The sequence below is a fragment of the Xyrauchen texanus genome, chromosome 37 (genome assembly GCF_025860055.1).
Source record: "Xyrauchen texanus isolate HMW12.3.18 chromosome 37, RBS_HiC_50CHRs, whole genome shotgun sequence".
NCBI lineage: Eukaryota > Metazoa > Chordata > Actinopteri > Cypriniformes > Catostomidae > Xyrauchen > Xyrauchen texanus.
Genome location: NC_068312.1, coordinates 35,484,989 through 35,498,229, shown reverse-complemented (window position 1 = coordinate 35,498,229; position 13,241 = coordinate 35,484,989). Strand labels below are relative to the sequence as shown.

At 37.1% G+C, this 13,241-nt stretch overlaps 1 protein-coding gene across 1 annotated transcript in view; it reads right to left on the bottom strand.

The window, feature by feature from the left end:
• dock5 (dedicator of cytokinesis 5) overlaps positions 1-13,241 on the bottom strand; it is an 87,872-nt gene that overhangs the window by 49,058 nt on the left and 25,573 nt on the right. Inside the window, exons 13-23 of the mRNA XM_052108653.1 lie at positions 12,448-12,573; positions 12,141-12,265; positions 9,229-9,327; positions 8,853-8,925; positions 7,882-7,985; positions 2,063-2,243; positions 1,694-1,791; positions 1,524-1,613; positions 1,041-1,141; positions 669-803; positions 219-330 (exon numbers count right to left, since the gene is read on the bottom strand). Of these exons, the coding sequence (XP_051964613.1) occupies positions 219-330; positions 669-803; positions 1,041-1,141; positions 1,524-1,613; positions 1,694-1,791; positions 2,063-2,243; positions 7,882-7,985; positions 8,853-8,925; positions 9,229-9,327; positions 12,141-12,265; positions 12,448-12,573 (1,244 nt within the window). The remainder of the gene's footprint in view (positions 1-218; positions 331-668; positions 804-1,040; positions 1,142-1,523; positions 1,614-1,693; positions 1,792-2,062; positions 2,244-7,881; positions 7,986-8,852; positions 8,926-9,228; positions 9,328-12,140; positions 12,266-12,447; positions 12,574-13,241) is intronic.

Sequence of the window (13,241 nt, the reverse complement as noted above, 5' to 3'; positions counted from 1 at the left end):
AAGTTGTATTGCCAAAAATAGTGAAATCCCAAAAATCTGGACCTAGTACCTAGTGTAATTTTTATTTTATTTTATTTATTTTTTAATGCATGCAAACATGTTGTGTCCTCATTTTTACTTTTACACTGACATTTATTCATTTGGTGGATGGACACTTCACCCGAGCAACTTCAAAAACACTCATAATTCCTCTATTTCTTGTTTCTCTAGCAACCTGCCTTTATCTTAACACCTTCATCAAGAGGTCTATCCATCAGATTGCTGATTGAGAGAAACAGGGTGCGAATGGAGTCAAGAAACTGCTCTCCATCTTCACTTTTCCCATAAAACCTGACAAACGACAAAGACAAAACAAATAAATCTTTAACATATTATAATTTAAATAATACAAATGACTAATGACATTAAAGGAACATGCAATGCTCAAAATCATATAACACAGTAAAGCAGGGGTTTTTCTGGAAAAGTTAACAGATTAAAGTGGGGCTTGATCCCATATGCTCTAACTTAAATTGCCATAATTTGGTGTGTTTAAGTGTGATTGCAAATCCATTTGCCCAAATACAGAAGTGAAAATTTTCATTGTTAGATCAAGGACAAGTTCAATCAATATTTCAAAGCCCACTTGGGGGCCATTTTTGAGAGCACATTCTAAGAACTGAACACACCTCAGATGGAGAACCCGAGACTGTACAATGAAACGAAAAAGGTACTTGAAGGCTTTCAAAGCAGCATAGAGGCGATCTGTATGAGCAGAGTCCTCAGCGTGGCCCACAAAATAATTCAACACTTTGGTCAACTTCCTGTGAAAAAAAATACATAGCACTCTGAAGTAATTACGAAAAGCTTCTGAAATCAATACAGGAGACATTTCAGAGCACAATAGGACAGGTGTGTTTAAAGAAAAGGTCAGAGATGAAGAAAGTGTGAGATGGCAAAGTGAGAATGAAATGTGGACAAAAATGGTAGCGTTCAAATAAAAGTGCATGAACTGTGACACACACAGCAACCAGAAACTAAAACAAGAAAGGAATTCTTACTGGTATGCCAGAGTAGCGCTGAAGTGTTTGCTTATGTAGGTCTCTAAAACAGGATTGAAGTGCTGAAACTTTATATCCCCAATCAGTGAGATGATGAAGACCTAAGCAAATAAAAAACACAATTTGATATACAGTAGGTTTAGCTATCTAGCTCCTCGGAGACAACAGGTAATCAAAACTGATTCATTTAATTCCATAGTAAATGTTTCAGGTCTTATTATGCATGATTCATCAGCTTATGTTTTAAACAATGTTTGTTTTCATAATCTTTGATGAAAATATAACTTTCACAGACTCTGAAATGACTTTTCTGATTACAAAAAGTTAAATGTGAATACTTTTAATAGTCGTTTCATATTGTCTTTAAAGAGGACATTTCTATAACACATTATGAAATAGTGATCAGCTCTGAAGCACAGGTTGAGAACTGGGATACGTGGACTAATACATTCTCTCAAACTGAATTACATAATCAATACTTGCCAGGGCATTGAAAACTAGAGTGTCATAGGTTTCCTCCTCCGAGGTTTCCATCATTATATTAAACAGAGCATCCAGTGTGTCCTGCAGGAACTAGAGACACATAAACAAAAACGTCAGGTCATTGGGCGGTATTTTCAGTGGGCCAGCATTGTGTTTTCTCATTGTCTTACTTTAATAATCTCCCCTCCATCCACATCCATCAGTTTCTGAAGAATTTCTCCAAGTCTCCCAGTATTCGATCTCCAGTTGAGAAGGCCCAGAAGGTCAACTGGGTCAGAGGAAATTAAAAAGTTTTAGCAATACACCAACTACAATACACGTTCTTGTTATAGAACTTCAATTTTGGTCTGTTCCTCAGGCTTCAGAAAACTTGGAGAATTGCTGAATGCAAGTAATTTGGACTACTTTTATGGTGTTTTTAGTCCTTTTCGGAGCTTGACAGTGTCATTTTTGGGTGAATATTTCTTTTATTCTAAAACTATTTTATGCTATGTCAGTGTTATTATATTATGAAGGAATAAAACCCTGGCAGGTCTCACCGTTTTGCGTAAGCTTTGTTGAGCAGGTGAGTGTGGCTATCTGGAAGCTGTCCTTGGTGATTGGAATGACACCAGGATGATGAAAGGTTTTTCCTGTCTGTCTCTCTTTTTCTTCCACCTCAGCATGCAAGCCAGGCAGGCTCAAGTAGGTCTTGGCATCGTCAGCTTTCTTCACGTCCACCTATTGGGCACGAGGAACAGCAGAAGACTTTGTAGAGGAATTAAATTTTTTTCATTGTTTGGTGGAACAGTAAGGCCACATTGCATGGAAAAATAATAAATTGCAGGTGTAAAAGGGAGTACGCTTTTATCTCAAGGTCATGTACCAAGTTGAGCTTCAAAGACTGAAAAGCTCTTTCAGCCAGAAAAACAAAATTAATGTTTATCTTTTAGCTTGAAGGTACAAAAAGTCCCTTAGTAAAATATTTACAATATTTTCAAAATAACTTTTTTTTTATCATATACCGTCATATACATGAAATGAAAACGAATAAATATTTTTTGAAAAAACTGCTTTATCTTACATGGAGCAGGTCGCCTCATGGGGGCCACAATGTTGCAATCGCAAGACCAGTTGAATATTACTCAATTTATCTCGGTAACCCTCCATTTTTGGACACTTTTACTTGTAGAATGAATTATTGTCTGACTGCTAATATAGGGTATTTTTACAATTATTGGTATCTCAGAACCTTTGCATGGTGCTGCATTCAAGCTGATACAGTGGTTATAGAAAGTCACCACTCCCTTGCCTTACAGCCTAAAAAAGGGGTCAGCATCCTTTTTGACATGAAGTGTCATTTTTAATTCTCCTTGTTAATTAATGTGCCAATGCTAATTTTAATGTTACGACATAAAGCAAATTTTTAAGGTTATTTTAGTCAGTGCAGGCATTTCAAAAGTTTCAGGCCACTCTTGAAACTGCATCAATTTTGCATTTTTCTAATTGTATACAGCTTTTTTATCATTACAAAAGTATACTATCAGTATACAGTTTGAGTGAAAAATTTAGCAAAACCTGATGATCCGTGTTATCCAGCATGATTTGTGAATGTTCCATAGATCATCAAGACTGCTTCAATGGTAGTAAGGAAATCTGACCTATTGTACAAAAGGAGTTAACACAAATAAGGATACACATTTGCTTATTTGACTAGTGAACTAGAAATTGTGTTAATTCAATTTTATATAATGCAATTGCTGACACCTTGTTAATTTCCAATTTTTTTAAGTTTTGATTTAGATTTTCAATCAGACTTTTGAACTACACTATGTGTGTTTGCTCTTTTCCCTTAATAATGTTGTTTTATTTTGAGTCACCATCATTGTGGTTTAAGAAGCTTGTATGATGCTGGAAATCACAAACATTGATTGTGTATGTTCTTATTTACATCGTGTTGTTCTGAAAGCAAAAAGCAGCAAATAAAATAAGAAAATGAAGGATGCCATCCGGAAACCATGCAGTGTGACCAATGCAAAGTGGACTGTGTTTATTAGTGCTGCCTGAATTGATTTGTGCCTCCTTATCAGCAGTTTGTGATGCACAAATGGTTTGCACATGCTGTTGTCAGCCACTGAATAGTGCAGTCTCATCACACTTTAATAGTGTTTACCTTCCCATTCAGTTCATATCCACATAAAACATGCTGCATGATTATGAGGAAGGATTCACAAGTGGTACATTGGCATACACATATGAGGGACTTCATATAAATAAAATACTTCCTCTCTCTAACTGTTGCCACTGATTTTTGGCTAGGGTTCGGCAATCTACGGCACGTGAAGGGGTACTTCACGTGCCATAGATTGCCGAACCCTAGCCAAAAATACACAATTAGACTTTTTTATGGTTTCATTTACACATAGTAACCCACAATATCCAAGTGAAAAAAAAAAACAATATCAAAAACAAACATGTATTAAAATAAAACCCTAAAATAGTGAGCCCATAGCCATGGGTGTGCAACTGCCACCCAAAATGTAAGCTTGCACACCTAAATGAAAAAGCATTTGTATGACACTTATTTTAAGATTCAACTTCAATGCAACGAAATGTAATAATCAATTGTAATGATTATAATAACACCCAATGTGTTACAATATGTTACTCATTATTTAAGCTTTATGCCTAATATAATGTGTGTATATATATATATATATATATATATATATATATATATATATATATATATATATATATATATATATACATACACACACACACACTCACCTAAAGGATTATTAGGAACACCTGTTCAATTCCTCATTAATGCAATTATCTAATCAACCAATCACATGGCAGTTGCTTCAATGCATTTAGGAGTGTGGTCCTGGTCAAGACAATCTCCTGAACTCCAAACTGAATGTCAGAATTGGAAAGAAAGGGGATTTAAGCAATTTTGAGCGTGGCATGGTTGTTGGTGCCAGACGGGCCGGTCTGAGTATTTCACAATCTGCTCAGTTACTGGGATTTTCACGCACAACCATTTCTAGGGTTTACAAAGAATGGTGTGAAAAGGGAAAAACATCCAGTATGCGGCAGTCCTGTGGGCGAAAATGCCTTGTTGATGCTAGAGGTCAGAGGAGAATGGGCCGACTGATTCAAGCTGATAGAAGAGCAACTTTTACTGAAATAACCACTCGTTACAACCGAGGTATGCAGCAAAGCATTTGTGAAGCCACAACACGCACAACCTTGAGGCGGATGGGCTACAACAGCAGAAGACCCCACCGGGTACCACTCATCTCCACTACAAATACGAAAAAGAGGCTACAATTTGCAAGAGCTCACCAAAATTGGACAGTTGAAGACTGGAAAAATGTTGCCTGGTCTGATGAGTCTCGATTTCTGTTGAGACATTCAGACGGTAGAGTCAGAATTTGGCGTAAACAGAATGAGAACATGGATCCATCATGCCTTGTTACCACTGTGCAGGCTGGTGGTGGTGGTGTAATGGTGTGGGGATGTTTTCTTGGCACACTTTAGGCCCCTTAGTGCCAATTGGGCATCGTTTAAATGCCACGGCCTACCTGAGCATTGTTTCTTACCATGTCCATCCCATTATGGCCACCATGTACCCATCCTCTGATGGCTACTTCCAGCAGGATAATGCACCATGTCACAAAGCTCGAATCATTTCAAATTGGTTTCTTGAACATGACAATGAGTTCACTGTACTAAAATGGCCCCCACAGTCACCAGATCTCAACCCAATAGAGCATCTTTGGGATGTGGTGGAACGGGAGCTTCATGCCCTGGATGTGCATCCCACAAATCTCCATCAACTGCAAGATGCTATCCTATCAATATGGGCCAACATTTCTAAAGAATGCTTTCAGCACCTTGTTGAATCAATGCCACGTAGAATTAAGACAGTTCTAAAGGCAAAAGGGGGTCAAACACTGTATTAGTATGGTGTTCCTAATAATCCTTTAGGTGAGTGTATATGCCTTTTATAATGGCATGTGTCCATACAAGCAAAATAAGTTAATTGTAGTTCTTTTCTTATGTAATTATGATATATTATGCATATTGTGGAATATCTGGAGGATACACTTGAAAAGGTAGGTTATGCAGTACTGCATTTTTACCACGTTTTATTGGTTCAGTACATTTTATTCTGATGATATATAAATCTTTTACACATACTCAGCGGTCTACTTGCCATCTGTTTGCATCATGTCAGATATGGTATTATAATATACTGGCTTAATAATTAACGTAACAGCAGTATTATTTTTCCCCCCTGTACTCCAATTCTACAAAGAATGTTCAAAGATGGACATGTTTTGAGAACCTTCTTACAGTTGTGCATTCCTCTGTTCAACATTGCATAGCTGATTTATTTCTTATCCACAATTAAGTTTGTTGTATTTTTATACATTTTCCTGTATTGTGCAAATTGTACCACTGGTGTTTTGTATTGGTGTTTTTAGCATATTTTGGAAAATAATGACAAATCATCTAAAAAAAAATGTGTTAGACAAATTATTTTTATATATTAACAGGGTTACTTACTCCAATAATATATTTATTTTTTACAGTCATTTAAACTATACATTGTTGAAATAAAAAATAATATATATATACAGTGCATTCGGAAAGTATTCACAGCGGTTCACTTTTCAACATTTTCTTATGTTATAGCCTTATTCCAAAATTGATTAAATTAATTATTTTCCTAAAAATTCTACAAACAATACCCCATGAAAACAATGTGAAAGAAGTTTGTTTGATATCTTTGCAAATGTATAAACAATTAAAAAAATAAAAATAAAATCACATGTACATTTGCTCAATACTATGTTGAAGCACTTTTGGCACCAATTAAAGTCTTTTTGTGTATGATGCTACAAGCTTGGCACACCTATTTTTGCATTCTTCTTTGCAGGACCTCTCAAGATTTATCAGGTTGGATGGGGAGCATCAGTGCACAGCCATTTTCAGATTTTTCCAGAGATGTTCAATCGGGTTCAAGTCTGGGCTCTGGCTGGGCCACTCAAGGACATACACATAGTTGTCCCGTAGCCACTCCTTTGTTATCTTGGCTGTGTGCTTAGGGTCGTTGTCCTGTTGGAAGATGAACCTTCACCCCAGTCTGAGGTCCAGAGCGCTCTGGAACAGGTTTTCATCAAGGATGTCTCTGTACATTGCTGCATTCATCTTTCCCTCGATCCTGACTAGTCTCCCAGTTCCTGCCACTGAAAAACATCCCCACAGCATGATGCTGCCACCACCATGCTTCACTGTAGGGATGGTATTGGCCAGGTGATGAGGTTTCCTCCAGACATGACGCTTGACATTCAGGCCAAAGAATTCAATCTTTGTTTCATCAGATCAGGGAATTTTGTTTATCATGGTCTGAGAGTCCTTCAGGTGCATTTTGGCAAACTCCAGGCGGGCTGTCATGTGCCTTTTACTGAGGAGTGGCTTCTGTCTGGAGAGTCCTGGAGGTTCCAAACTTCTTCCATTTACGAATGATGGAGGCCACTGTGCTCATTGGGCCCTTCAATACTGCAGAAATATTTCTGTACCATTCCCCAGATCTGTCCCTTGACATGCATTTTTAACTGTGGGACCTTATATAGACAGGTGTGTGCCTTTCCAAATCATGTCCAATCAATTGAATTTACCACAGGTGGACTCCAATCAAGTTGTAGATACATCTCAAGGATGATCAGTGGAAACAGGATGCTCCTGAGCTCAATTTTGAGTGTCATGGCAAAGGCTGTGAATACTTATGTACATGTGATTTTTTTAAACAAACTTCTTTCATGTTGTCATTATGGTGTATTGTTTGTAGAATTTTGAGGAAAATAATGAATAATCCATTTTGGAATAAGGCTGTAACATAAAAAAATGTGGAAAAAGCGAAGCGCTGTGAATACTTTCCGCTGCTAATACTTTATGCAGTGGTTGTTAATGTTCATATTATTATATTTCACTTAACTGTGCTTTAGTTTTCTTTTGGCACGCCCAAAGTCTTATTTCTGGCTACGCCTCTGGAGCACTCCCCTTAGAATTGCAAAATGACTGCGGTATAGCCAACCACCTTCCAGATCACAAATTAACAAATTGGCTGTAATCAATTAGTTTACACTTTAATTAGACTTTAATTAGTTCAGAATAAAAGCAGTTCACAGAGGACTCCACTGCTTAGTAGTGCTATTCAGGCTATAAGGCAATAACAGATCCATAATTTAAAGGGGGTGGGGACATTCTATATCCACTGAAGGTGTCAGTATACAGTCCAAGACCACTGTGATATCAGCAAATGTAACAAACACAAAATTGCTGAGGGCACCTTTAGCATGCTCACCTTGTAGACAATTAGATCATGTTTTCCATCTGGAAGAGTGGTGCCATCCGGCTTCATCAGAAGGACAAATGCCATGCCAAACGGCTTCTCCGACTTATCTCTGGCTGAAGAAATGTGCGCAGAAAATTTTCAACAATGAAAGCAAACCTGCCAGGTAAATTAGCTAAATATACACTAGTGTTGAATAACACACAAAAAAGGGAAATCACAGCATTTACATTTTTAAAATAGTCCTAGATATCTAAATAGTAAGGTACTTTAGAGTCAACATTAAACGTTGTTAACAACCCACTTTAAATCTGTTTCACACAGAAATATGTTGCGTTACAGGATATTCAAGAAAAATATGCAGGGTAGGACTTGATATTATTCATCAAGTATTGATTGGATGGTGAAAAGTGGTCTCTATGTGAAAATAAAATACAGAAAAACGGCTTGGTGACGTCAGCCAAAAAAAAAAGTTGTTTTAGAGGCAAAGAAAGTCATAACTTTTTGAGGAAACACTATGAAGGGCAAAGATTTCTTTCTTTGGACTAAAATTAAGGACTCATTCACAATAAAAAGTCATTCAAAGATACTTGGTTGCTAGAAGCCGTTTCTAATGGACTTATATATTAGCAGTTGCAGGTGTCAGATAACTGTCTGGACTCCTATAAGTAGTCACCTAAACACGCCACTGCTCATTTGAATAAGGTTGAGCGCTGGTATCACCAACTCCCAGAAAATAATTGCTTCTGGTTGTTTTGTCACTGCAAGTGTGTGATCTACCCTTGAGACTAAGAATGTGTATTGAACAGGAGGTAAAATTCGAAATACATTTTTGTGGTAAATCAACATTATGCCACAAATGCAGTTGATTGAGCTTAATTTGTATTGAACCCAGAATACTCCTTTAAGAAATTACATTTTAATTTTATATTGACTTTAAAGTACTTTTGAAAACAAAATAGTGAACATATCTATGAACTCACAATCCTGAGATGACCTGTGCCTAAAGGTCAGCCTTATGTGACACCGACATACATCCTCAATGGGAATGGCCACCTGACAGTCAGAAGAAAATGAAGGTATAAAAGTGCTGGTGAATGTGTTAGAACCTCCACTTTATTTGTTCAGAATACTTCTAGAAAAACTTCACAGTACAGAGGACAAATAAACAGGCAATCACCAGCCTGTAAATTAAAGACAAGTGGTTCAGGAGATGAAGATTTTATGTTTTTGACACAACATAAATGGCCGACAAAAAATGGGAAGAAACAATTGCAAACTGGTAGATAGAAAAGCTGCCACAAAGTTAGTGGCAGTTTAAAGCCAAGATATTTCCACTACATGTCCTGGTGTTTGTACCTTAACCGTCTCATTCCAGCAAGGCTGCTTGACTTGATAGTAGATCACAGACTTGTATTCAGTAATCCCTTCATAGCCAGCTCCAGGAAAAATGGCTTTCTGAAGAGAGATATCAAAGAAGAAAGACTGACTAGCTTCTATCTTTGAAGAAATAGATTTTTTTTTTTTTTTTTCATTTCATTAACAATAAGTGTTATCTGCAAGGGTGAAACAGTTCAATGTTAAAGGTGAAGTGTGTAACTTCTGCACCCCAAGTGTCACAACATGGAATTGCAAAAACAATTACTGTTTTCAAACATGTTTCATGAACAATCCTCCATTCTGGCATTGGTCCAAAAAACAGATAGTCCCATCCTAAACTTACATCATTGGTTAAGCCGATGTTACAGTGTTGGGCAAGACAGGATGCTCAAAAAACAAAGAGCAGTTTCAATAGCACCACGAGGCACAGTGTTTATATTAAGTTAGAATAAAAGAAAGTATTACACAAAGCAGAATAAATACACACATCAACTTTAAAAAGATGCAAGAGGCATTACATGAATGGCACATATGAAAGAAAGTCACAAATGCTGGCAGTACACAGTTCAAAGTTGAAGAAAAGTGCTGAATAGGTGCAGTATATAATATGATGACAGGACTAAGAAAGAGAAGCTTTTATGTTTTGCGATATAGTTCCAACATAAGCGGAAAACATATAAACAATAAACACAGAGCAGATATGCACATTGTATCTTAAAATAGCATTTGGCATGAACAATGCAGCAAAAGCTTTCTGTGCCATGTGTTTTTGGACATTTGAAACTGCATTAATTTTATAAAAGAGACATTTGTGAGCTGTTTGTATGCCAGCAACTGTTTGGCTGTCAAAACACAGATAAATAGAGTGAATGAGAGAGAGCAGCTGAGTGCTAAAAGATGAAACAGAAAACCTTTAATCAACATGAGGAACTCAGGACAAAGCAACCAGTGAGATAGTTTTATTTATATAATTCGTATTGAAATAACCTCTATGTGGTATTTCCTAAGTTCAAGTTTAAAATGCAAAGTAGCTTGATACACTAACAAAGTATCACAAAGTACCATGGCACTAGCATATTTTTTTTTTGGACATTTTTGGTTCTCTTAAAAGTACTTCAATGTATAATGAAAATGACATGATACAGAAATATGGTAATCATTCTGTAACATGATATGCATCAAAATATTATGGTACAGTGCATTTAGAAAGTACTCAGACCCCTTTATTAATTTATTTATTCATTCACATTTTGTTATGTTGCAGCCTTATGCTAAAATGCTTTAAATTATTTATTTTTTCATATAAAAAAATAAATCACTTCTTCACTCCATACCCCATAATGACAAAGCAAAAATCAGATTTGATTGGAGTCAAAGTGTAGCAAATTCAATTGATTGGATGTCATTTGGAAAGGCACACAAAATGTTTCAGCTGCATTTAAGGTTCTTAAGAGCACAGCGGCCTCCATAATTCTTAAATGGAAGAAGTTTGGAACAACCAGGACTCTTCCTAGAGCTGGCTGCCCACCAAACTGAGCAATCGGGGGAGATGGGCCTTTGTAAGAGAGGTGACCAAGAACATGATGGTCACTCTGGTTGAGATCCAGAGATCATGTGTGAAGATGGGAAAAACTTGCAGGAGGACAACCATCACAGCAACACTCCACCGATCAGGGCTTTATGGCAGATGGAAGCCCCTCCTCAGTGCAAGACACATGAAAGCCTGCTTGGAATTTGCAAAAAAGCACCTAAAGGACTCTCACACTGTGAGAAACAAGATTCTCTGGTCCGATGAAATGAAGATTGAACTGTTTGGCCTCAATTCTAAGTGTCATGTCTAGAGAAATCCAGACACTGCTTATCACCTGCGTAATACCATCCCAACGATGAAGCATGGTGGTGGTAGCATCATGCTGTGGGGGCGTTTTTCAGCGGCAGGGACTGGGGGACTGGTCAGGGTTGAATGAAAGATGAACGCAGCAAAACACAGAGATATTCTGAATGAAAACCTGGTCCAGAGCGCTCAGGACCTCAGACTGGGCTGAAGGTTCACCTTCCAAAAGGACAATGACCCTAAGCACACAGCCAAGACACCGCAAGAGTGGCTTAGGAACAACTCTGTGAATGTCCTTGAGTGGCCCAGCCAGAACCTGGACTTGAACCCAATCGAACATCTCTGGAGAGAATGGCCTAAAAATGGCTGTCCACCGACAGTCCCCATCCAAACTGACAGAGATTGAGAGGATCTGCAGAGAAGAATGGCAGAAAATCCCCAAATCCAGGTGTTCAAAGCTTGTCGCTTCATACCCAAAATTACATGAGACTGTAATCGCAGCCAAAGGTGCTTCAATTAAGTACTGAGTTAAGGGTATGAATACTTGTGAAAACTTGTGATATTTCAGTTTTTTCTTTTTTAATAAATTTGCAAAGTTATCAAAAATCTGGTTTTTGGTTTGTCATTATGGGGTATGAAATGTAGATTGATGTAAAAACAATAATAATAATAATTTAAAGCATTTTAGCATAAAGCTGCAACATAATAAAATGTGAAAAAAAATAATATATGGTCTGAAAACTTTATGAATGTACTGTATAAAAATCTAATTTTCATTTCAGCACCATGGTACCCTCCACAATACTATTTTGTAATGGTGAAGACTCACATCAAGTTGACAATCCAAACCAACATGAAATGGCATTTTCAACACATTGTATGTCCATAATGGGTCATTTTCTGAGTAAAACAGAACATTGGAACAGGACTTGATTTTGAACATTGGGAATTGATTGGATCATGAAAAGTTGGTGTTGCACACCTGTATGGAGCCAGACCTGGATGATGCCTAGATATTAGTATACATTTTTTCAAATTTGTTACGGTAAGTATTTACCTCCATGGGATTTCCTTCTTCATCCAACACACTCATTATAACTTCTACGTTTTTTGGCGTCGTCTTCTTGCCACGATCAAACTCTCCTTGTAGCAGCGTCACATATATGTCGTTCCTCACGTAACCTGAATGGATTGACATAATAGTTGCACAAACTGCACTTCTGCTCCACAACTGTATATAAATGTTAACTTATAATGGTCTTTTGTGTGAAGAAATAAAAATTATAATGAATTTACTAATGTGCATCTGGGGGGTTTAAATAGCACTGCTATTACCACAACATTTGAAAGATGTGAAGACCAACCTGGAAGGATAATTTCAGGAAAGCCCATTTTCCTGACTATAGCTGTTGTGCGATCCACAACATGAGGATAATTTTTTTTAACCTGGAAGACATCACCCGGGAGCAACTTTAGGGTCACAAAGAGACCTGAAAATAAAATCATGCCATAAGAACCTACATGTTGCCTTATAAGAAGTGTTTCAAGTAAAACCAATAAAAAGTGAATTATAGTGCTTACAAGGAAGTACTGCATTGACAATCCCAAACCATTCTGGTTAGGAGTTTTATCTAAGTCACTAATCCGAAGTACTAACCTTCTGCATTTTATTAAGTTTGCTGTACCAATTGACTTTAATTTTGTAGCTAGATTCAGTCTTAGGTCTACTATGAATTTGGGGTTTTAGTAAACTTCAAACTCTCCCAATGTTCAGCATTCAAAATGTAACATTAGCAATTCATGTAATATTTGCACACTGTAATGTAACTGAACTTTTCTTTCTTGCATTTAACCACATAGGGAGCAGAACAGTGCTGCCCACTTTTTCATGCTTCAAAAAGCATTTGAAAATCAGATGAAAAGACAAAGTGCAAGACTGTGTACTTAACGTCTTTGAAAGGGGAATGAACTACACTCTCCTGAAGCATGGTGAATGATATAATTTAAATTATATAAAAAATTTGAAATATGGAAAACCCTTTTATTTTAAGTCATTGATTATAAGGATACACCGATCAGCCACAACATTAAAACCCCTTGCATAATATTGTGTAGGTCCCCCCCGTGCCAAAACAGCGCCAACCCGCATCTCAGAATA